Source organism: Salvelinus alpinus, chromosome 11 (assembly GCF_045679555.1).
Source record: "Salvelinus alpinus chromosome 11, SLU_Salpinus.1, whole genome shotgun sequence".
Classification (NCBI taxonomy): domain Eukaryota; kingdom Metazoa; phylum Chordata; class Actinopteri; order Salmoniformes; family Salmonidae; genus Salvelinus; species Salvelinus alpinus.
Window position 1 is genome coordinate 52,468,715 of NC_092096.1, and position 24,087 is coordinate 52,492,801.

General features: G+C 41.9%; 1 protein-coding gene across 1 annotated transcript; it reads left to right on the forward strand.

Moving 5' to 3' along the window:
* The first annotated feature begins 8,031 nt into the window (after positions 1–8,031).
* LOC139533330 (low affinity immunoglobulin gamma Fc region receptor III-A-like) lies at positions 8,032–22,638 on the forward strand. Its single transcript, XM_071331384.1, has 4 exons — positions 8,032–8,332; positions 8,506–8,613; positions 21,776–22,054; positions 22,212–22,638. The coding sequence occupies exons 1-4, from the start codon at positions 8,032–8,034 to the stop codon at positions 22,484–22,486; spliced, it is 963 nt and encodes a 320-aa protein (XP_071187485.1). The 3' UTR covers positions 22,487–22,638.
* Positions 22,639–24,087: the final 1,449 nt, after the last annotated feature.

Sequence of the window (24,087 nt, forward strand, 5' to 3'; positions counted from 1 at the left end):
AACTTCCCACAAAGACAGGTGGGAAAAAAGGCTACCTAAGTATGGTTCTGAATCAGAGACAACGATAGACAGCTGTCCCTGATTGAGAACCCTACCCGGCCAAAACATAGAAATACAAATAATAGAACATAGAATACCCACCCCAACTCACACCCTGACCAAACCAAAATAGAGACATAAAAAGAGATCTAAGGTCAGGGCGTGACAGTACCACCCCCCCAAAGGTGCGGACTCCGGCCGCAAAACCTAAACCTATCGGGGAGGGTCTGGGTGGATATCTATCTGCGGTAGCGGCTCAGGTGCGGGACGACGACCCCGCTCCACCACTGGCTCACCCCACTTTGGTGGCACCTCTGGTGTGGGGACCCTCGTTGCGGGCCCCGAACTGGGCACCCTCGTTGCGGGCCCCGGACTGGGCACCCTCGTTGCGGTCCCCGGACTGAGCACCCTCGTTGCGGTCCCCGGACTGGGCACCCTCGTTGCGGGCCCCGGACTGGGCACCCTTGTTGCGGTCCCCGGACTGAGCACCCTCGTTGCGGGCCCCGGACTGGGCACCCTCGTTGCGGTCCCCGGACTGGGCACCCTCGTTGCGGTCCCCGCTCTGTGCACCGTCGTTGCGGGCCCCGGACAGGGCACCCTCGTTGCAGGCCCCGGACTGGAGACCGTCGCTGGGGGCTCCGGACTGGGGACCGTCGCTGGGGGCTCCAGACTGGAGACCGTCGCTGGAGGCTCCGGACTGGAGACCGTCGCTGGAGGCTTAAAGGCTATGTGCCACAAACAAAGTTAACATCCTACAAAGACAGGTGGTAAAAAGGGCTACCTAAGTATGGTTCTCAATCAGAGACAACGATAGACAGCTGTCCCTAATTGAGAACCCTACCCGGCCAAAACATAGAAATACAAATAATAGAACATAGAATACCCACCCCAACTCACACCCTGACCAAACCAAAATAGAGACATAAAAAGGGTCTCTAAGGTCAGGGCGTGACACCCCTAGTCTTCACTTGAAGTTATTGAGGGATGATGAGGTTTTGACAATGTGAAGATAAGAATTCCAGAATTTGGTACCTCTGTATCTGATAGAAGCTGCATTGTGACATATCAGACTTCACAGGCTTTACTTACCACTGGTTAATAAATAAAGAACAGATTTCAGGTCAGACCAGTTATACCACCACAATCTCTCTCTCTGACCAGGCTGGTCAGAACCAGTGCGAGGGTACAAGGACAAGACCGCCCCAAAATTCATATCTCATTTTATCTCTCCACATCAACGTCACTGGTGAGTTCATTATTCATCTTCAATCACTATCTGGACTTTCTGAATTCTGAGCCAAGGAGGGTTAATGTAAATACCATACTGTAAACACTTAATTCTAACTGAATGGAGTCAACATACCCCTATTTAAAATAAACTTTAATCAAAACTTAACTTCAACAGATAAATAATTTTATATTAACCAAGCATGTACCCAGATTTTACATTGTAGTCTGTGTTTCCTTAGCTCTGCCTGAAACTACGCTGACCGTGAATCCAAACACTGCAGACACTGGAGAGACAGTAACTCTGACATGTTCAGTGGGGTCTGACAGTGGCTGGAAGTATACATGGTACAAAGACAACAGTAAGAAAGTAGTGACCTTGGCAGACACACTACAACAGGAGCCACCTTCACCATCAGTAGAGCTGCTGAGTCGGACCAGGGTCTCTACTGGTGTCAGGGAGAGATCCAGTCCAGACCCACATAATCAATTATCAGTGATCTTGTCACTATCACTGTGAATGATGTTGTGTGTGTGTACGTGTCTGTGTAGAAATGTGTAGTAATGTTTTGCATTGTCCACTACTTTATTTATTTTCTACAACTACCTCAGAACCTGATAGTGATTTGCTGTTCTCTCTCCAGGTGTAACTCCTGGACCCTCTACATCAGTCCTAGTAGGAGTGGTTGTGGGCCTGGTTATTGCTGATGTTCTACTGGCCATTCTCCTGGTACTGCTGTGTAGATATAAAAACGCCATAGGTGAGACCTTTATAATTTCTCATTTAACTTTTTGGTTCATGTTTAGGAGAAAAATGTCTAATTACAAAAGTTTAAAACAGTATTATAATATTCATTTCTCATTACAGGTTCATGTTGAAACAGAATAATATCACGAGTACACATGTCTTTCAACTACGTTCCTTTTCACACAGTAAAATCTCATCTGTGTGTTTCATGACTATCTTTCTCCCTGTAGGCCCCCCCAGCCCCAGAGGACCAAACTGGTCCCCCAACAGGACCAAGGATCTACCCAGGGCCAGGCTCCTGGTGCTGAGTATACACATCTGCAGCATGGTCAGTCTCTTAATCCAGACCACTCTACCCTCTCTGTAACATCACACACTGACTTTTCACCATCCACTCTGTATACAACATGTTACCGTACTCTATGTCCCTAGGCAAGCTGAGGGAAAACAATCCAATTAATCTATCTCTCTCTTTTTTGACCAGCAGGTGGCGCTAACATCTATGATACAATCACTCCCTCAGACAGTAATGACAGTGGTACTGTACACTTTGTTAAGTTAAGCATGAATACAGTATTGAGTTGTTGTTGCAGTTGTTCTTCACATGTTTAATATTACTAACATACTAACACTAAGTAGAGATATTAGTGTATTACCTGTATATTTCAGATGCTGATGCTGCTACTGCTGGACCAAGTGATGTGACTTACACACAGATTCAACTCAAAAGGTTGGACAAGAAAAAGAAAAGTAATACTCAACTGTCATATAAATTAATACAAAATGTAGCAGTGTTTTTTACTCATCAAAATTGATAGAAACGTACAAATTCTCTCCACATCCTCTGAAATGCCAGCTGATCCAACAGAAAATCCAGTCTCTTCTGAGGTCAAGACAGGGAAGACCACAGGTGAGAACCATTCTACAGGTTGGCAGTCAGTGAAATCTAAATGTGCGATTTTGGAGTTTCAAAAAAGATGCAGAATATTCAATAAGCTACTTCCTTCATTTGTTGACTGGAAATGTTCATTTTCAGCAGCAACTGGACCTGTTGATGTGACCTATGCTGAGGTTGACCTTAAACAGAAGGCCAAAGCCAAGAAGAAGAAAGGTAAGACTGGATATCCCTCCTTCCATGTTCCCCCTATCATAACCTCACACTTCTTTGACCCCATATTGACTAGCTGTATAATATTCTGTATATAACTGTTATATTTGTCTGGTGTTTTATCCTCACCCCTTACAGAAACATCAACCCCACCTGAGGCAGATTCGGTCTTTTCTCAAGTTAAGCCAGGCACAGCCCCAGGTAAGACTAATAGCCATATGCTATTGATACTTAATATGATAGTAAAATGGAACTAATGCTCTGATATCAAAGTATAAGCTATCTATTTAAAATAAGTCTCTTTGTTTGATTCTTAAGAGTTTATTTCACTGCATGTCCTGAACAACTTTGTGTGGTGACATGTTGCAGGTACCTGAGGGGCGAAGGGATGGAGGGATGGAGGGATGGTGGTATGGAAGGATGGAACAATGTGGAGAAGGAGGGATGGAGGGACACACCATCAGAGGAGGGAGCAGAAGGAACCCAGCAACATGGATTATAGAAGGTCAAGGTACACAAGCAAACACACACACACACACACACACACACACACACACACACACACACACACACACACACACACACACACAATAACATATTATACAGTAAAGATTTTTTTCTTATTTTATTTACCAACAGATATATTATACTTAAGCATGGTTTAATTGTGTTTCACTGTAACAGATGTTTTATTATAAGGTGTAATGATGATGGATCTTATCTGCAGCTACAGTAATTGTATCTGCTTTGTATTGTGTATTGCATTGTGATGTTGATTTATGTCTGTCATTCAGATGATAGAATAACATATTTGTATATGTATTTCCCAACAAGTATTATTCACGTATTCTTGTGAATGGCCTGTACTTTTACAACATGTTTGCATTGTGCTTTTTAATTAAAATAAATGTCTCCACCAGATGGCATGAGTGCTTTCTTACAGTAAATGGATATTGTCATCATCATCAACTTTTCTATAAAACCTAATTTGGTCAAACCTCCTTTAAGCCTAGTATAGATCTCAGACTCCACAATGTGTGAGTTAAAGGGGCAATCTGCTATTTCTACATACATTTCTGGACTTAATTATATCTACCCATTGAATCTTGAGAAATATAACATAAATGCCCCGTGAGCAAAGTTCAAAAGCCGTACCCCATCAGCTGAAGACCCTTTGAGATTTTCAGAATGACTTTTTGGGGAAGAGTGTGTCTGAAGATAACAATTCTTCTCAGTTGTATGATGTCATATACTCTGCAGGAGTTCTGAGGAGCTAGTAACCTACGTATGAATGAGTACCTGTTCTCCCGTATTACCTGTTCATCCTACAGACAGGTCATAACGATTAATGGCATTAGTGGTGTATGACTCTGACTGATATTTTCAGTGTCCCTGCATGGTCTGGAAGGTCACTGTTCCAGTTAGAGGGTTTCTGTGTCTATGTGTTAATGTCTATGTGGTTAGACAGACAGCCGCCAGCCAGGTCATTGTCACTGGTTCTGATAAAATAAAGCAGGTTTCCACGGAGACCACACGTCACAGGAAGTGACATCACCACAAGATGTTGCCTGAAACATAGAAGGGGGGCCTTTGTCAGTAACCTGGGACCTACTACCTCCCGAAAAAGTTGGCAGGTGTTTCATGTCCCTCAGTCACACTGACCTATGAGCATGCAGAAGAAGTCATGCACATGTAACAGTGTGATGTTGTTCTCCTAGATTATGCACCAAGTTGCACACCAGGACCAATTCAAATAGGCCAGTTCAAGAGGGGATGTTAATCATTTGATAATAAAAAAGAATAATTCAGTGTATTTTTTTATTTAATTACAGCTGCATAGCTAATGGTTTTCTTTGGTGTACAAACACTTTTTCATATCAATATTGTACATACATGTGATTGTAAAAGTTTTGTATATTAAGGTTTGGCCCATCGCTGGTTGTCTGTATTTCCGTACTCCCTTATTGTTCTCTTTTGCCTGACCTTTGGCTAGCAAGGTGCCTGAGAGCTAGGACTGCACCAAGGGTTAACATAATGTGTGTTGTCTCTTCGTGTGCAGGACAAATGAAAATAATTCAACTAGCAGACCTTCAGTTGTGGCAGCGTCCTAATTAAAAGTACACAACGCGGAACGAACCACGCTACACAAACACTTCTGCAGGCATATGAAGCCTAGATGAAAATGCCCACAAACTGCTTTGATATTTTTGCTCTCCCTCACTCACTCTCTCTAATCCCCCCCCCCCACTCTCTCTCTCTCTCTCTCTCTCTCTTTATCTATTTCTCTATTACTTTCTCTCTTTCTCTCTCTGTCTCTGTCTCACTCTCTTTCTCTTCCCCCGAGCCCTCTATCTACCTCCTTTCTCTTTCTCTGCAACTTTGAGTGGTCTGCTCATAAAGTAACAAGTTACCGGTATCCGTGAAACACCAAGACCATGAACCACACAACCAGCAGCAGCTAGGAAACACATGCTCCACCACCATCAGACTGATCAACACAGTGACAGACCCCAAACACACCCACGCCTCATCTTCTAACTCTCAAGCTGAGTGAAGGGGTATTTTCAGAGAGCAACTATAGAATGTGACCTCCTTTTCAGCTAACAAACAGGAATTATTTTATAGAACAGCTGCCCTCATCAAAAGGAAGTCTGCTCTTTCTCTACTCTACAATTCCTTCTCTGTGTGTATCGGTTAGTCAACTGCTAGCTACCAGTGACAGTGATAGATAAGGACATACAGCCTGAGGAAACAGTCAAATCCTTACAGAGATGTCTGGTGGTCCCTTCTCCTGCTTCTCCAAACAGGGAATACTACTTATCCTATTCTCCAACCTCCACTATGGTAAGTTTTGTAAAATAAAATAACAAAAATATCCTGTTCGTGCTTTGAATCTATTGCATGGGCTTTCTTGAATTATAAAGTTAGTAAAACTGTTAGCTTTCTCTAACTTCCTTGTTTGTCTTTGCAATGGTGTGTATTGACTGTGGAATGCCTAGCCATCAGTTATTGGTTGGGTATTTAGAATCGTTTGCTTTACTCCTGTTTGATAAAACCTACATAATACCCATATTCAGGAACATATCATGATGAAGTGATTCTGCAGTTTTGAATGAGTGCCAGTGGTGTGGTTGGGTCAGCAGCTGTTGCATTGTGTTGGATTCGGGGTGAACTTTGAACATTGAGATATTCAAGACATGATAGATCAGACGCATAGTGTATAAAGGAGTGAAAGTGACTGGGTTTTATGTCAGAAGGTAATGGGTCTCTGTAGAAGGACAGATGGCTTTGGAATGTGTTGGGTGGACGGGAGGAGGTCACAGGATTGCTATTGGGGAAGCAGATTGACATCTGTGGATTAGGCGAATGAGGGGTTGAGGTCAGGAGGTCAGGTCAGATCCACTGAAGGGAGAGAAAATGGATTATTATCCTATTACCCTCTTCCTGTTGAACCATAAGATGTAAGGATTGGAGAGAAGGAGGAGTATATATACTTGTGGAGTATATATACTTGTGATCGAGTATATATACTTGTGATGGTGGGAACATGTCTTTGTCTGACTACAGCTGTGTTGACCCTTTGGGAAGAATTCAACTTGTTTAAGTTTCTCTAGTGTCTAAGAACCTAACAATTGCTTCTAGAACGCAACAGATCTTAACACCCTGTGCCTAATGGCTGTCATTCATTAAATTTAAGGCGATATGGGACTGTATCAAATGATTGTTTTTATTACATAATAAGATACTCTGCAGGACTAGGATAACTGCAGTTATGCCCTAAATACCACACCTCATTGAGTTGTAACTTTATTTTGTCTTAATTCATGACAGATGTTTTTTCGTGAAAGGGTTTATAATTCATTTCTTCAGACTGACATGTATTTATAATGTCGACAACGCTGTATATGACACATTTCAGGTGAATAATTAAACATTTAACACAGTGGGAGTTGTACTTGTGAGCTGAGGAGGGGTTATCAGATCCACCCCCACTTCTCTTTTCCTGTCATCTCATCCTGTTCTACTGAATGTGGGGGAGGAGTGGACTTTAATGAAGTAAAATAGGACCCACACACTCAGATACATAAAGATATAAAGTTAAAATATGTAAAGTGTCATGTACAGTATAAATGAAACCTGGAAATGAGCTACGTAAATCTAATCCATTATTATCTATTATTGATTAGGTAGGACTTTGCATTGCAGTGTATTATTGTGTAATTATTAAATGTAGGCACACTGTAACAAGTATTACAGTGTAACAATGAGTAATTACAGTACTTGCTACATCTTACTTACATGAATAATTACACAGTAATAAGATCATTGTAACATAGTGTCCAACCATTGATTGATGTCAGAATAACGTGTATTTGTGTGTTTTCAGGTGTGGGTGTTCCTCTGATCATCAACAAGAGAGTGGGGGACTCTGTGGAGCTGCTGGCAGGCTTAGAGAGGGAACATTTCCAATCCTTGGAGTGGAAGTATATGGAAAAGGTTATTGCAGAATTCAACTCAGAAGTTGTATATTCACCTGGATCCCAGTTTGAGGGGAGACTAAAGATGAACACCAAAAACATCAGTTTAACAGTCAGAGAACTGACACTGCAAGACTCAGGGGATTTTCTACTTACAGGCGATGGGGACAAAGGTCAGATTAACAGTACGACCATCACTCTGAAAGTCCACGGTATGCTGTTTTCATCTTTTTGCATCCTATTTTGATATCATTCTTATTTTTATACATGACCACAGCTGATGGTCTTTACACTATAACACTGAATTTGGGGTTTTACACTGACCTTACTCACCATGCTTTGTTACATTTCAATCACATTTTCAAGTTTAATCCTCAGTCGTCTTTCTTCTGGTTGTATGGCTATGGTAGGATTAATTTAGAAGACTCATTATGAGTCTCTATCTCTCTCCTGGTTGGTCAGAGCCTATATCCAAGGTGGTGATCCAGAAAAACATCAAGCTCTTGGCCAATCACTCCTGTATGGTACGGCTGGTGTGCAACGTGTCCTGCTACCCCAACCTCACCTACACCTGGGAGAGAGACAATGAGATCTACGGGGACGCCCAGCAGATTTACTTCTCTCTCTCACCAGCAGAGAGAAACATCAGTGTAAAGTGCAACGCCTCCAACCTGGTCAGTTGGAAAGCTGCCTTTGAGACAGTAAAGTGTAGAAATGACACAACCACCCCAGGTACCTAGATATCATAATAATCCCTTCCATACACTTTTCAGTGTGCTTATAAGCTTATGTTGTCAAATATAATATGTAATGCATGTGATTACATTGGATGTATATGATACAGAGCCATTTAGTGTTTATCATATTGTATAGTCTAATCATGTGTGTTGAACAATATGTGACAGGACTGGCGTGGTATACCATCTATATCGGAGTATCAGTGGGAGGTGCTGTGGTGCTGATTCTTATTGTAGCTGTGGCAGTGTGCTACTGCAGGGGTCAAAGTATCACGGGTATGTACAGCTTAGGGGCCTCCACTATATTTAAATTGACATTTCTGTTGGTTCTAGAAGTATTCTTCAGCTGATATGATTTTGGGGGGGATTTGCTATAAATTTGAAAAAGAGTGAGACCCCTCATTAATTCCTGGGAATGTTTGTTGATATCCTGTATGAAATGTATCTGATTGGTTGATATTTTGTTCTTATAAAACACAGAAGATCTAACTGACAACACAATATATGCTGATGTTATGATCAACACAAGAAGTAGAGATGTAAGTTTGCATTGCCGTTATTATGTATCTGAGTTTGTGAAGCTGTATGTACTGTATTGTAATGGGCTGTATTTTGATTCCAGACAAGATCAAACAGTCAGGTAAACACAATATCCATCTATGAAACTGTCAGTGATCTGGTTATCCCAAGATTGAACAAGGTAAGATATAAATGGTCATAATGGTAACATGTCTGTGATTGAATGGAAGACTATGTAGTCAACTTTGAGAATAGTCTATACCTTTCTTGATGCTGAAACAGTTTCTTCTTGACTGTCTGTCACATGTAGCCGCAGACTCTGTATGACAAGATCGCATGTGGACGCCCAGAAGGCCCCCCTTGTCCCTACCAGAAAGTACTGTGAGCTGAACAGGATGTGGTCATAGGCTGTGCCTTGCATAGATATAGAACCCTCTGCATCCTCTGCATCTTACACGTGTACATTCTGTAGATAGGCCTAGATGTTACTGCTTAATTTCATCACGATCTACACAATTTGCTTACAATTTGATGATTGTACTCTTCTCCCTTTATTAATTATCATATATATAGTGTATCATCATGCCTTATGCCTTTCTTTGAGGGCCTAGTTACAATTAGATTCTGAAATGTGTCATAGGCAGTTATAGGTGTTGTGATCAGACAAGCTCATATGTCGAATTTCTAGTTTCTAGATGAAAGAAAATAGTTGTAGATAATAGTGTGACATTGATTAGTGAGGTTGATTTATGCCTGTGAATAGAAAGTGTACTCTTTTGCATTAGGATTATGTGCTCGCCAGGTATCGATGAGGTTGTAATCAGAGAGTATATGATGGAGAGTCTTTGTTACATGTGGATTGTAGTTGTTCTTATTTGATTTGTCCGCATGTCCAAAATGGCATTCATGTCTGTCCCAATAACCAGATGGAATTCAATTCATTCCCCAAAATATTCCATTCACAGAATAAAAAATGTTTCTACCTTTTTGCATACGTTGAGTGCCTTGCTTTTAGAGTGAATTGTAATTAACACTCACAACTGTACTTGTTAGCGACAGAGGCATGATTGTTGTATTGAATGGTTTTCAGTACTGTAGCCTTCACCAAGTGAATGTCTAAGTGGATATGTTATCTTTAAAATTAAACTCATTATGACAACACATTACATATATCATAAAGCCGCTGAGGGCCAAGTTACACCCTAACACACTGGTCTGAAACTCCTGGTTTAGTCAAATTATGCCGGCTTGCAAAGGGATGTGTCATTTCTATTGGAATCCAGTCAAAGTTAGGATATCCAACTATTTAACATTTCAGTCACATGCAACCTGCATTCAGAATGACTGTTGGGGTAGAGAAGATTGATTATTGAGACTACCTAAATCATATAAACTGGAACAGCCATAACAGCAGTGGTGGGCCGTCAGGGCCTGCAAGGCCTTCTCTGCTGGCCTAAACATCATCAGAATATAATTTTTTTTTAAATATATTTTCCCACAAATATGTATTAAATTATTCCCCAGAGTAAGAGTTATACTCTTCATTTCATAGCTTTCCTCTTGGTTGCACTGCTTCCAGCCCCAGGTTGAGATTTGGAGGGCTGGTCTTTACGTTAGATCTTTTATCCAATCATATTCAGCCATCATGTGTTGCCAGGGGTCTAAAATCTGCCCTCAGGCCTTCAGAATCAACAGTGCGGGCGCTTGTAGCTTAAAGTGAATGGAAATTAAAATTTTGTGTCAACCAATCAGCTTTAGAGTTGGCTATTGTACGCCTGCTGGCTGGCTCCAGTGTTACACAGGAGCCAGCTAGCAGGCGTAGGGCGTCCACGTCTTTTGATTGGATTACCAATATTGAGAGGCAGGTCCTATGGGCAGGTCTATGCAGATCTAGGAAACTAAATTTGATAAACGAATTAATTCGCGTTCTACTGTCTTTTGAACCCACAATGGCGGAAGGAGAAGAAGATATCGATTTGGTCGAGGATATAATTATAACGCCATTCTCAAGACGAACTTTTCAAGAAAAGTTAGACATTGTAAGGAGAGGTCGCCCGACGCCACAAAGCCTGTCACAGGCGGGAAAGGGGTTCGTTCGTTCGCCACTTTCAAAGTTTCAACTATGAGCGCTGTCAATGGCTCACAGGCTCCGAGAAGCACTGCAAACTGTACTGCTGGGAATGCCTATTATTTGCAAGTGATCGATTTGGTGTTTGGAGCCACACTGGCTTTGCAAACTTGAGTTGTCTAACCAAGGCAGCAACGAGACACCAAAGTACGGCTGGGCACTTACAAGCAATGGTGCTTTTGAAAACGTTTGGGGACACCAGAGTGGAGCTACAGCTCTCACTCGTCCTGCGTTATGTGACGGACACGGGAGTCAAGGAGCGATTTATCCGGTTTGAAGATGTGACAAGCGGCAAGCGAGCTGATGACATTGCCGCTCTTATTTTCCGTTTCTTGGAGGAAAATGAATGTAGTCTGGATAAAGTTGTGGCACAGTGTTTTGATGGCGCAGCAGTCATGGCATCTGGACTCAATGGGGTGCAGGCTAAAGTTAAGGAGAGGGCACCGATGGCCTTATTCATTCACTGCTATGCACATCGACTAAATTTAGTACTGACTCAAGGAGCCTCAAAGCTTAAAGAATGCAAGGTCTTCTTTGCCAACCTCAATGGCCTTGCAGCATTTTTCTCACGATCCCCTAAGCGCACGCAACTGTCTAATAATCAGTCTTTGGTGTGTAGGCATACAATGCATGTTATTTTTTATTAAATGTGTATGTATGTTTCGCATTTTATTTCGTTAATATTAAATAGCCTATATATTAACAAAATAAAATGGCAAATAGCCTATGTTGCAAATTATTTGTTTTCTTTTATTTTCAGTGAATAGTTATGTGTCTTTATCATCACGGTGAAACTGCTTTGGGTGCGACAATGCGCTGTTTAGTGAACACACTGTATTTATTTTTTGGGGGACTTAAAGCTCAAAGTTTGTGGACCAGAAATGGATAGAAGAAGAATATTAATATAACTCTGTTGCACTCGACTATGTACTTGCCTATTAGTTGAACTGTACTGTATTGTACTCTTCCCCTGCAATTCTCTGAAAAAAATGTCAATTTCAAGGTGACGCAACGCCTGGTTATACTGCGTTTCTGTCTAAATGTATAGTGTCTAGAGCCATGGCATCTAAATGATGGTAATAACAGGTGGATTAATTCGGGTGGGACTGTGTAGGACCTCACTGAAGGCCCAGGCGCCAGGCCCACGGCACGCTACTGCATAACAGTAATGTGTGAAATAAGTCCAACTAGTAACAGATAGGATTAGTTTAGAAAAATGTATGTTATCTATGTTTGTGTAGCATAAGATTACTCAACCAGTCATTGTACATGCAAATACACAGGTATTGAAACAAACCATTCTGAAAATCAACCTGTGAAGAGATCATGCTGGAATAATGATAATGATGATTGGTGTCTTTTTGAGTTGTTTTGAGCAATCATTAATTTTTGCATTTTACTCAACTAGCTTGTTCAAATACAACTGACTTCAAGCAGAGTTTGTTGATTTAAAAACTCACACATTGGCTCAAATTCTTGTCATTTTTAAGTCCACTCAACTTGCATAATAATGCAAATTAAGCAATTGGTTAAGTTTAACTTTTTCTAGTGCACAGTGTATGAAATTACAAGGCTGAGGAACTTCACATTAGGTCACCTGTTTGTCATAGATGAGGGGCCATGGTTTGCTCTCTTCCTCTTTAGCAGTGTGGGTTTGTGAAGGAAGGCGCTGTGTGATGCTGATCAGAGAGAGTCAAATAGAGAAATGGTTGTAATCATATGCAAAAACCTGTGAAAACCTAGTTGTTGGGCTGATGAGTACACATGAAAAGTGTCCTTGTCAGGGATTTATGTCCTTGTCAGAGAGAAGAATGACATTGTTCTTGCAGCATCCATTTTCTGTAGTTCACTTATTAATTTATCTCTTTTACATTCGATCTACCACTGTGATCACTACTTTCCTGGGTTATTACTTTGAACAGTTGACAGACTGTAACTCAAGAACATCTACATGCAGTTGACCTCCAAATAGCTACAACATAAACCAAATGATAAACATGCCATGACGTCAAACCTTTGACACCTCTCCTAGTGACATTAAAGATTGTACTGAACATGTCAACATGACCAGGTAAGATAAATGCAATATTGACTTCACTTTTTGTACAACTATGTTTTATCCACTAAGTTTCTTTCTCTGATATATACTACAGTTCTCTCTTCCACCCACAGAAAGACCACAGTGTTGATGTGTCCATTTTTTACTTTTACAGTAAGAGGAAGTTGTGTAGAGATGAACATGACATGAGATGCTATTTTTTCTGTTTATCTTTTAGCATCTGTACCTTTCTAATTCTGTCAAAGCCCCATTCGTGTCACAGCCACAGGAACTGTAGGGGTCCGGAAGACTTGCAAGAGACTTAGAATGGAGTACACTTTATGTGCAACTCTGCGATGATGATTAATGTATTTCTCTGGATTTTGAATATTGTTAGCTAACAATTTCCTTTATTGGACAAGAAAAATTCTCATTCATAGAATATGAAGTATGTCATATATGCACAATAAATGTGGCAACTGATGATGACGTTGTTTGGTTACAATGTGTTTTCTGACTGCAGAGAAATGGAGTTGTTGGTCACTACAGCTTTTAATCAGGTTGTAGCATGAGCCTGAGAAGCATATAATATAAACTAATATGATGACATAGAGAGAGGAAGGAATAAGGGGACAGACCCAGTAGACCGAGTGGTTATGTTGTTGCTATGTGACCAATCACATCTTAGTTTCTATATTGTGTTCGACAAGAATGTGGAGTAGTTACACGTCTGTCCTGAAGGGGGCGATAAGAAACCCCAGATGTTTACCTTGTTTCTTCACACAGTGTCTCAAACTCTACACACTACAAGGTACATACAACTAAGGTTAGTTGTCTAGGCTTGCCACCTGACAACTTAGCAACGGTTTGAGGGGAGGCCTACACTATCTATCTATCCATCTTTTATTTATTGAGGTTAGATGCCCAAATTGGCTGATATGAAAACCACACCACAAATATAAGTTAAAAAAAACTTTGTTCAATCAGTTAAACAAAGCATATTAATTATAAGTGTAGATAATATATTCAGTAAAAAAACAAACATATTTGATTATATGTGGGTACATGTGTTTGTTTGTGTGTGTGTGTGAGAGTTAGGCTACATGAAGGGGATTATTGGGTAGTTTGGTTCATCAGGCTGACCCCCTGTCACGGCCGTCAAAAGGAGGAGACCAAAGCACAGCGTGGTGAGCTTACATATTCCTTTTTATTAGAAATGACGCCGACAAAAACAATATACATTACAAAACAACCGTGAAGCTTAAGGGCTATGTGCCACAAACAAAGTTAACTTCCCACAAAGACAGGTGGGAAAAAAGGCTACCTAAGTATGGTTCTCAATCAGAGACAACGATAGACAGCTGTCCCTGATTGAGAACCCTACCCGGCCAAAACATAGAAATACAAATAATAGAACATAGAACACCCACCCCAATTCACACCCTGACCAAACCAAAATAGACATAAAAAAAAGATCTAAGGTCAGGGCGTGACAATACCCCCCCCCCAAAGGTGCGGACTCCGGTCGCAAAACCTAAACCTATAGGGGAGGGTTTGGGTGGGCATCTATCTGCGGTGGCGGCTCAGGTGCGGGACGAAGACCCCGCTCCACCACTGGCTCACCCCACTTTGGTGGCACCTCTGGTGCGGGGACACACTACAAACACACTACAACAGGAGTCACCTTCACCATCAGTAGAGCTGCTGAGTCTGACCAGGGTCTCTACTGGTGTCAGGGAGAGATCCAGTCCAGATCCATATCATCAATCATCAGTGATCCTGTCACTATAACTGTGAAAGGTGAGTAACTGTGTGTGTGTGTGTGTGTGTGTGTGTGTGTGTGTGTGTGTGTGTGTGTTACGCACACCTCTGAGAAGAGGGAACGCAACTCCCTGCTACAACTCAACTCTCTGTGAAGTGCAAGAGGTATGAACTGTAGGTGGGAGAAAGGACGACAAAGGCAGAACTTACCGTTTACTAGGATTTATTTCCTACACGGTAATATGGGGAAAAGGGTCTGGACGGAACCAAAGCAAAGAAAGTAAATATCAAAACTCCCCCTCTCCTATCTAACCTGCCTACTCACTTAACTTACCTAACTTAATTGAGGCCACGGGTGCCGCTAGCGGCACTCCTCCCACATTCCATTGAAAAGGCAGAGCGGCAAATTCAAAAAACAATATTGAAATATTTAACTTTCACACATTAACAAGTCCAATACAGCATTTGAAAGATAAACATCTTGTCAATCCATCCAACATGTCCGATTTTTTAAATGTTTTACAGAGAAAACACCACATATATTTATGTTAGGTCACCACCAAATAAAAAAAGACAGACAGACATTTTTCACAGCACAAGTAGGCTGCAGGTAGCATGCACAAGCCAACCTAACTAACCTAGAACCAACCTAAATAACCTAGAAAAATCTACCTCAGATGACAGTCCTATAACATGTTACACAATAAATCTATGTTTTGTTCCAAAAAATTGCATATTTTAGCTATAAATCAGTTTTACATTACTGCTACCATCATAGCTAAAGTCAGAAATCGCACGGGAGTAGCCAGAGTAAATACAGACACCAACTACCTAATTACACATCATAAAACATTTCAGACAAATATATGGTGGATAGCTAATGAAAGACAAATATCTTGTGAATACAGACAATATTTCCGATTGTTGAAGTGTTTTACAGCGAAAACACCACATATATTTATGTTAGTTCACCACCAAATACAAAAGACAGACAGACAGTTTTTCACAGCAACGGTAGCATGCAAGTAGCTAACCTAACTAACCTAGAACCAACCTAGAACCAACCTAAATAACCTAGAAAAAACTCCCTCAGATGACAGTCCTATAACATGTTACACAATAAATCTATGTTTTGTTCGAAAAATGTGCATATTTTAGCTATAAATCAGTTTTACATTACTGCTACCATCATAGCCACCATCACAGCTACAGTCAGAAATCGCACGGCAGTAGCCAAAGAAAATACAGACACCAACGTCAACTACTAATTACACATCATAAAACATTTCAGAACAATATATGGTGGATAGCTAATGAAAGAATAAGATCTTGTGAACAGAGCCAATATTTCCGATTTTTGAAGTGTTTTACAGCGAAAACACAATATATCGTTATATTAGCTTACTACAATAGCTAGCACACAGCAGCATTGCTTCTAGTCAAACGGTAGCATAGCACAGTTCGACAGATATATATGAAAAAGCATCCCAAATTGGGTCCTTATCTTTGTGGATCTTCCATCAGAATGTTCTCCAAGGGGTCCTTTGTTCAGAACCGACTTTATTTGGATCCATAACGAACGATTTCCCTCAGAATTAGCAAGCACCATTAGCTAGCATTGCTAGCCTCTCGTTCTTGAACCAATTCTTGCGTCGCATCACGTCTAAAGTCCAGAATAAATTTCAATAATATAATTAAACTATATTGAAAAAACATACTTTAAGATGATATTGTGACATGTATCAAAGAAAATCGAAGCCAGAGATCATATTCACCTTTAAAAAGGCTCTTCAATGAGCCGAGTACAGGTCCGACTTCGCGCCCAGGAAATAAATAAAAGTGCGCACGTCTCAGTCCAAGACGTTGTGTTCAGTCCCTGGTCGAGATAATCAACAGATTTTTTCTCTCACTTCCGCATGACACCCAGGCGAAGGCGTATGACGTGTTTCTACAGTCATAAGTGACATGCCCTTTTATAGACAAGCTCCTGAAGAGAGAGTTCGCTTTTGGAAATCTCACTTCCGGTTAGGAAATGGTCTGTAAAAGGAGTTCTGTTTCACTTAGAGAAATAATTCAAACGTTTTTAGAAACTAGAGACTGTTTTCTATCCAATAGTAATAATAATATGCATATTGTACGAGCAAGAATTGAGTACGAGGCCGTTTAAAAATCATACGATTTTCCCCAAAAGTGAAAATAGCACCTCCTGGTCCCCAACAGGTTAACACCACCTGGTGCCCTAAACCAAAATACAGGGGGTGGTCCGCCCAGGTCTTACCTAGTGTGCCTAGACAATGAATATACTACGGGTATATGTATGCCCGCGGGCCTCTTGCCTAAGCACTCCCTAAGTGCCTTCCCCTTCCCCCCTGGGAACAAATGAAACAGAATAATTATTAACAATTTCACAAACACTTTACAACAAAACTGAGTAAACTAACTCAGGACACTAAAGAACAACAAACACAGAACATAGCAAAGCTGCTACCAACAACAACTAACATAGTAAATTACCCCAAAGCCATCAGCCTCCTCTCTTAGCAAATATCTCTCTCACAATCAAACTCTCTGCATTCCTCAGCCTACAATGATCTCTCTCTCTAATCTTTCTCCAAAACATTCAATCTCCGTCTAATCTCTTCTCTCTTTCAATCAAACTCTCTGCATTCCTCAGCCTTCAATGATCTCTCCCTGCCTATCCTCTCTCTCTAATAATTTCTCTCTCTCTCCTGAACAGAACACTGGCTTTTATAGCTTCAGGTGGCAATGGTGATTAGAAAAAGCTGTATCTTGACGAGGCGCCGGAGTCAGCTCCAATCATCAATTAGCCTGGGGTCGACCAATCAGCTGGTTGGGGAGAACTTCAGGAAGCCATCTCCTGAAACACACACTCAAATACAAACGCTACAACACAGAAACTGGGGAACGTAACAGTGTGTGTGTGTGTGTGTGTGTGTGTGTGTGTGTGTGTGTGTGTGTGTGTGTGTGTGTGTGTGTGTGTGTGTGTGTGTGTGTGTGTGTGTGTAGAGATCACTGTATATGTCAGTATTCTGATAGATCTTGGTAAGTCAGACAGTTCAGAGTGCATACTGTATGTTCAGAAATGACAACATATGATATGGTCATGTTGTGATGAATGCTGATCAACATTATTTTACATTCTAAGGTGTGTGATAATGTTTATTTTCTGTGATGTGTCTGTGCAGAGAGACCTGTGGCTGTTCTGATCCTCCAACCCAACTGGCCCCAGATATTCAGTGGCGAGACTGTCACTCTCAGTTGTAACATTCAAGGGGGTGAAGAGATTGAATATGCTTTTTATAACAGTGGGATGTCGGTCTACACCAAAACAGAGCCTGAGTACAGAATCAGTCTTGCAAAGAATGGTCTATATACCTGTGAAGGTCTTCAGAAAACAAATGGCTTAAAACACTCCCAGACAAGTAATGCTATACAATTGACCGTGTTAGGTAAGTCTGTTTTTATGAGATTGCAAGAGAAAGACAGAAGGGATGAGGTCAAATAGCAGACAGTGGTTTCAATGATGAAACAAAACTATAGTTAGATTTTGGGGTGAGGTACAATCCCATAATAACAAAATGGGTAAACATTTTAAAGACTGAACTTTTGATTTGTGTCATTTCCTTCATAACAGATAAACCCCAATCTGTCCTGATTGTCTCTCCTCAGTGGCTGAACCCTGGAGACTCAGTTACTCTGAGCTGTGGGGTTAAAGAGTCATCTACAGGCTGGAGGTTCTTCTCGTACCGAACTGTTCCCTACACAGCTGGGTTACTCTCCCTATCAGACAGGTCCTACTCTGTAGAGCCTCTATCTGGCAATGGGACTAGTGAAAACTCATACACTCTGATCCCTGCTGGTCCTAGTCACACAGGAGGATAGTAACTCTGACGTGTTCAGTGGGGTCTGACAGTGGTTGGAAGTATACATGGTACAAAGACAACACTAAGAAAGTAGTGACCTTGTCTAGCAGACACACTACAACAGGAGCCACCTTCACCATCAGTAGAGCTGCTGAGTCTGACCAGAGTCTCTACTGGTGTCAGGGAGAGATCCAGTCCGATCCATATCATCAATCATCAGTGATCCTGTGTGTAGAGCTGGGAGAGGAGACCCAGTCTATGACACACTCTACAGTAAACCTCAGTTTTTCTGGTCAGGAGGTAACTAACTGCATTGAAACTGCATTTAATCATATTTAAGTCACCCTCATGTGTATATATAACCACTGTATATGTTTGACTCTGTCGCTCTTTCAATCAATTTCAATCAATTTTATTTTATATAGCCCTTCGTACATCAGCTAATATCTCGAAGTGCTGTACAGACACCCAGCCTAAAACCCCAAACAGCTAGTAATGCAGGTGTAGAAGCACGGTGGCTAGGAAAAACTCCCTAGAAAGGCCAAAACCTAGGAAGAAACCTAGAGAGGAACCAGGCTATGAGGGGTGGCCAGTCCTCTTCTGGCTGTGCCGGGTGGAGATTATAACAGAACTATGCCAAGATGTTCAAAAATGTTCATAAGTGACAAGCATGGTCAAATAATAATCATGAATAATTTTCAGTTGGCTTTTCATAGCCGATCATCAAGAGTTGAAAAACAACAGGTCTGGGACAGGTGGCGGTTCCATAACCGCAGGCAGAACAGCTGAAACTGGAATAGCAGCAAGGCCAGGCGGACTGGGGACAGCAAGGAGTCACCACGGGCGGCAGTCCCGACGCATGGTCCTAGGGCCCAGGTCCTCCGAGAGAAAGAAAGAGAGAAGGAGAAAATTAGAGAGAGCCAAGATTTTCAAAATTTCCATAAATGACAAGCATGGTCAAATAATAATCAGGAATAAATCTCAGTTGGCTTTTCATAGCCGATCATTAAGAGTTGAAAACAGCAGGTCTGGGACAGGTAGGGGTTCCATGACCGCAGGCAGAACAGTTGAAACTGGAATAGCAGCAAGGCCAGGCGGACTGGGGACAGCAAGGAGTCACCACGGCCGGTAGTCCCGACGTATGGTCCTAGGGCTCAGGTCCTCCGAGAGAAAGAAAGAGAGAAGGAGAAAATTAGAGAGAGCCAAGATTTTCAAAATGTTCATAAATGACAAGCATGGTCAAATAATAATCAGGAATAAATCTCAGTTGGCTTTTCATAGCCGATCATTAAGAGTTGAAAACAGCAGGTCTGGGACAGGTAGGGGTTCCGTAACCACAGGCAGAACAGTTGAAACTGGAATAGCAGCAAGGCCAGGCGGACTGGGGACAGCAAGGTGTCATCATGCCCGGTAGTCCTGACGTATGGTCCTAGGGCTCAGGTTCTCAGAGAGAAAGAGAGAACGAGAGAATTAGAGAGAGCATACTTAAATTCACACAGGACACTGGATAAGACAGGAGAAGTACTCCAGGTAACCAACTGACCCTAGCCCCCCGACACAAACTACTGCAGCATAAATACTGGAGGCTGAGACAGGAGCGGTCAGGAGACACTGTGGCCCCATCCGAAGAAACCCCCGGACAGGGACAAATAGGAAGGATATAACCCCACCCACTTTGCCAAAGCACAGCCCCCGCACCACTAGAGGGAAATCCTCAACCACCAACTTACAATCCTGAGACAAGGCCGAGTATAGCCCACAAAGGTCTCCACCACAGCACAAACCAAGGGGGGGCGCCAACCCAGACAGGAAGATCACGTCAGTAACTCAACCCACTCAAGTGACGCACCCCTCCTAGGGACGGCATGAAAGAGCACCAGCAAGCCAGTGACTCAGCCCCTGTAACAGGGTTAGAGGCAGAGAATCCCAGTGGAGAGAGGGGAACCGGCCTGGCAGAGACAGCAAGGGCGGTTCGTTGCTCCAGAGCCTTTCCGTTCACCTTCACACTCCTGGGCCAGGCTACACTCAATCATATGACCTACTGAAGAGATAAGTCTTCAGTAAAGACTTAAAGGTTGAGACCGAGTCTGCGTCTCTCACATGGGTAGGCAGACTGTTCCATAAAAATGGAGATCTATAGGAGAAAGCCCTGCCTCCCGCTGTTTGCTTAGAAATTCTAGGGACAATTAGGAGGCCTGCGTCTTGTGACCGTAGCGTACGTATTGGTATGTACGGCAGGACCAACTCGGAAAGATAGGTAGGAGCAAGCCCATGTAACGCTTTATAGGTTAACAGTAAAACCTTGAAATCAGCCCTTGCCTTAACAGGAAGCCAGTGTAGGGAAGCTAGCACTGGAGTAATATGATCAAATTTCTTGGTTCTAGTCAGGATTCTAGCAGCCGTATTTAGCACTAACTGAAGTTTATTTAGTGCTTTATCCGGGTAGCCGGAAAGTAGAGCATTGCAGTAGTCTAACCTAGAAGTAACAAATGCATGGATTAATTTTTCTGCATCATTTTTGGACAGAAAATTTCTGATTTTTGCAATGTTACGTAGATGGAAAAAAGCTGTCCTTGAAACAGTCTTGATATGTTCGTCAAAAGAGAGATCAGGGTCAAGAGTAACGCCGAGGTCCTTCACAGTTTTATTTGAGACGACTTTACAACCATCAAGATTTAACAGAAGATCTCTTTGTTTCTTGGGACCTAGAACAAGCATCTCTGTTTTGTCCGAGTTTAAAAGTAGAAAGTTTTCAGCCATCCACTTCCTTATGTCTGAAACACAGGCTTCTAGCGAGGGCAATTTTGGGGCTTCACCATGTTTCATTGAAATGTACAGCTGTGTGTCATCCGCATAGCAGTGAAAGTTAACATTATGTTTTCGAATAACATCCCCAAGAGGTAAAATATATAGTGAAAACAATAGTGGTCCTAAAACGGAACCTTGAGGAACACCGAAATGTACAGTTGATTTGTCAGAGGACAGACCATTCACAGAGACAAACTGATATCTTTCCGACAGGTAAGATCTAAACCAGGCCAGAACTTGTCCGTGTAGACCAATTTGGGTTTCCAGTCTCTCTTTGTTTCTCTTTGCTCTTTGTTTCAGATCCGCAACCATCAGTGTCTCTCAAAATAAGACCTAACAGAACTCAACACTTTACATCAAAGTCTCTCTCACTAAGCTGTGAGGAGAAGAGGAACTCTACTGGATGGAGACTGAAGAGATACAGAGAGAAAGCAGTGGAGTCAGAGTGTGTCTCTAACTGGAGATCAATAGCAGGGTCCACATGTACCATCAGGTTCACATACACAGGGGACAGTGGAGTGTACTGGTGTGAGTCTGGATCAGGAGAGTACAGTAATGCTGTTAACATCACAGTGGCTGGTACGTCTGTTGTACAACAGTCACTAACCTTTTTTACATTACAATGTATGATAATGATGTTCAATTCTGTAACTGAATGGTTGCATCTCATAAAATACAAGCTCATGTGGTCGATTACTCCAGATTTACAGTATTATTTATATATTATGTTATACAGTTGGCCCTCTGATCCTGGAGAGCCCTCCCTATCCCATAACTGAGGGAGAGTCTGTGACTCTGAGCTGTACAAATAGATTTCAGGAAACAAACCTGAACCCCAAGGTTGATTTCTACAAAGATGGAGTACTCATCAGGAATGATACCACAGGAGAGATGACCATCCCTGCAGTTTCCAAGTCAGATGAAGGCTCCTACAAGTGTAAATCTAATGAAGGAGAATCACCAGAGAGCTGGGTGACAGTGAGAGGTGAAAAAACTATTATAATCACATGACCTTTTCATAATATCTGTGGTCATCAGTCATTTGTTGTGTTAAAAAGCATACTGTAGGTTTGGAGTTACAAGCTCAGGCTGGTCATCTGATCTCAAGTCAGATGTCAAATATATATTCACTTTATCCACTACTTTATTTATTTTCTACAACTACCTCAGAACCTGATAGTGATTTGCTGTTCTCTCTCCAGGTGTAACTCCTGGACCCTCTACATCAGTCCTAGTAGGAGTGGTTGTGGGCCTGGTTGTTGCTGGTATTCTACTGGCCATTCTCCTGGTACTGCTGTATCGTTATAAAAACGCCGGAGGTGAGACTTAAATCAATTCACATTTATCTTTTTAGTTCATGTTTAGGAGAAAAATGTCTAATTACAAAAGTTTAAAACAGTAACGAATTGATACAGTATAATTTTATGCATTTCTCATTACAGGTTCCTGTTGCAACAGAATATTCTGGTGAGTACACCTGTCTTTCAACTTTTCATACAGTAAAATCTAATCTGTGTGTTTCATGAGTATCTCTCTCCCTGTAGGCCCCCCCAGCCCCAGAGGACCAACCTGGACCCCCAACAGGACCAAGGATCTACCCAGGGCCAGGCTCCTGATGCTGACTCTCTGAGGTCATTAAAGATCCCATGGCACTTATCGTAAGAGTAGGGGTGTTAACCCCGGTGTCCTGGCTAAATTCCCAATCTGGCCCTCAAACCATCATGGTCACCTAATAATCCCCAGTTTACAATTGGCTCATTCATCCCCCTCCTCTCCCCTGTAACTATTCCCCAGGTCGTTGCTGCAAATGAGAACGTGTTCTCAGTCAACTTACCTGGTAAAATAACGGTAAAATAAATTTTAAAAAAAATACACGTCTGCAGCATGGTCAGTCTCTCATCCCAGACCACTGTCACTCTCCTCTCTGTAACTTCACATACTGACTTTTCACCATTCACTTTATATAGATGTTACCGTACTCTATGTCCCTAGGCAAGCTGAGGGAAAACCAACCTATTAATCTTGCTCTCTCTTCTTTGACCAACAGGTGGCGCTAACATCTATGATACAATCATGCGCTCAGACAGTAATGCCAATGGTACTGGGAAAGGGAAAGGGGGATACCTAGTCAGTTGTACAACTGAATACCTTCAAATGAAATGTGTCTTCTGCATTTAACCCAACCCCTCTGAATCAGAGAGGTGCGGGGGGGGGGGGCTGCCTTAATTGACATCCACGTCTTCGGCGCTTGGGGAACAGTGGGGAACATTTTTACCTTGTCAGCTCGGGGATCCGATCCAGCAACCTTTCGGTTACTGGCCCAGCAACCTTTCGGTTACTAAACACTAGGCTACCTGTATGTTAAATTTAGCATGAATACAGTATAGAGTTGTTGTTGCTGTTGTTCTTCATATGTTTAATATTACTAGCATACAAACAGTCAGTAGAGATATTAGTGTATTACCTGTATATTTCAGATGCTGGTGCTGCTACTGCTGGACCAAGTGATGTGATGTACGCCCAGATTCAACTCAAAGAGTTGGACAAGAAAAAGAAAAGTAACTCTCAACTGTCACATAAATTCATCCAAAATGTAGCAGTGTTCTTTACTC

Excerpts from the sequence above, each read along its gene's own strand:
- LOC139533330 (XM_071331384.1), top strand. The coding sequence starts at position 8,032 with ATGAGTCTCTATCTCTCTCCTGGTTGGTCAGAGCCTATATCCAAGGTG. Across the intron at positions 8,614-21,775 it reads CAGGGGTCAAAGTATCACGG|ATCCGCAACCATCAGTGTCT; the intron begins GTATGTACAGCT and ends TCTTTGTTTCAG. Across the intron at positions 22,055-22,211 it reads TGTTAACATCACAGTGGCTG|TTGGCCCTCTGATCCTGGAG; the intron begins GTACGTCTGTTG and ends TATGTTATACAG.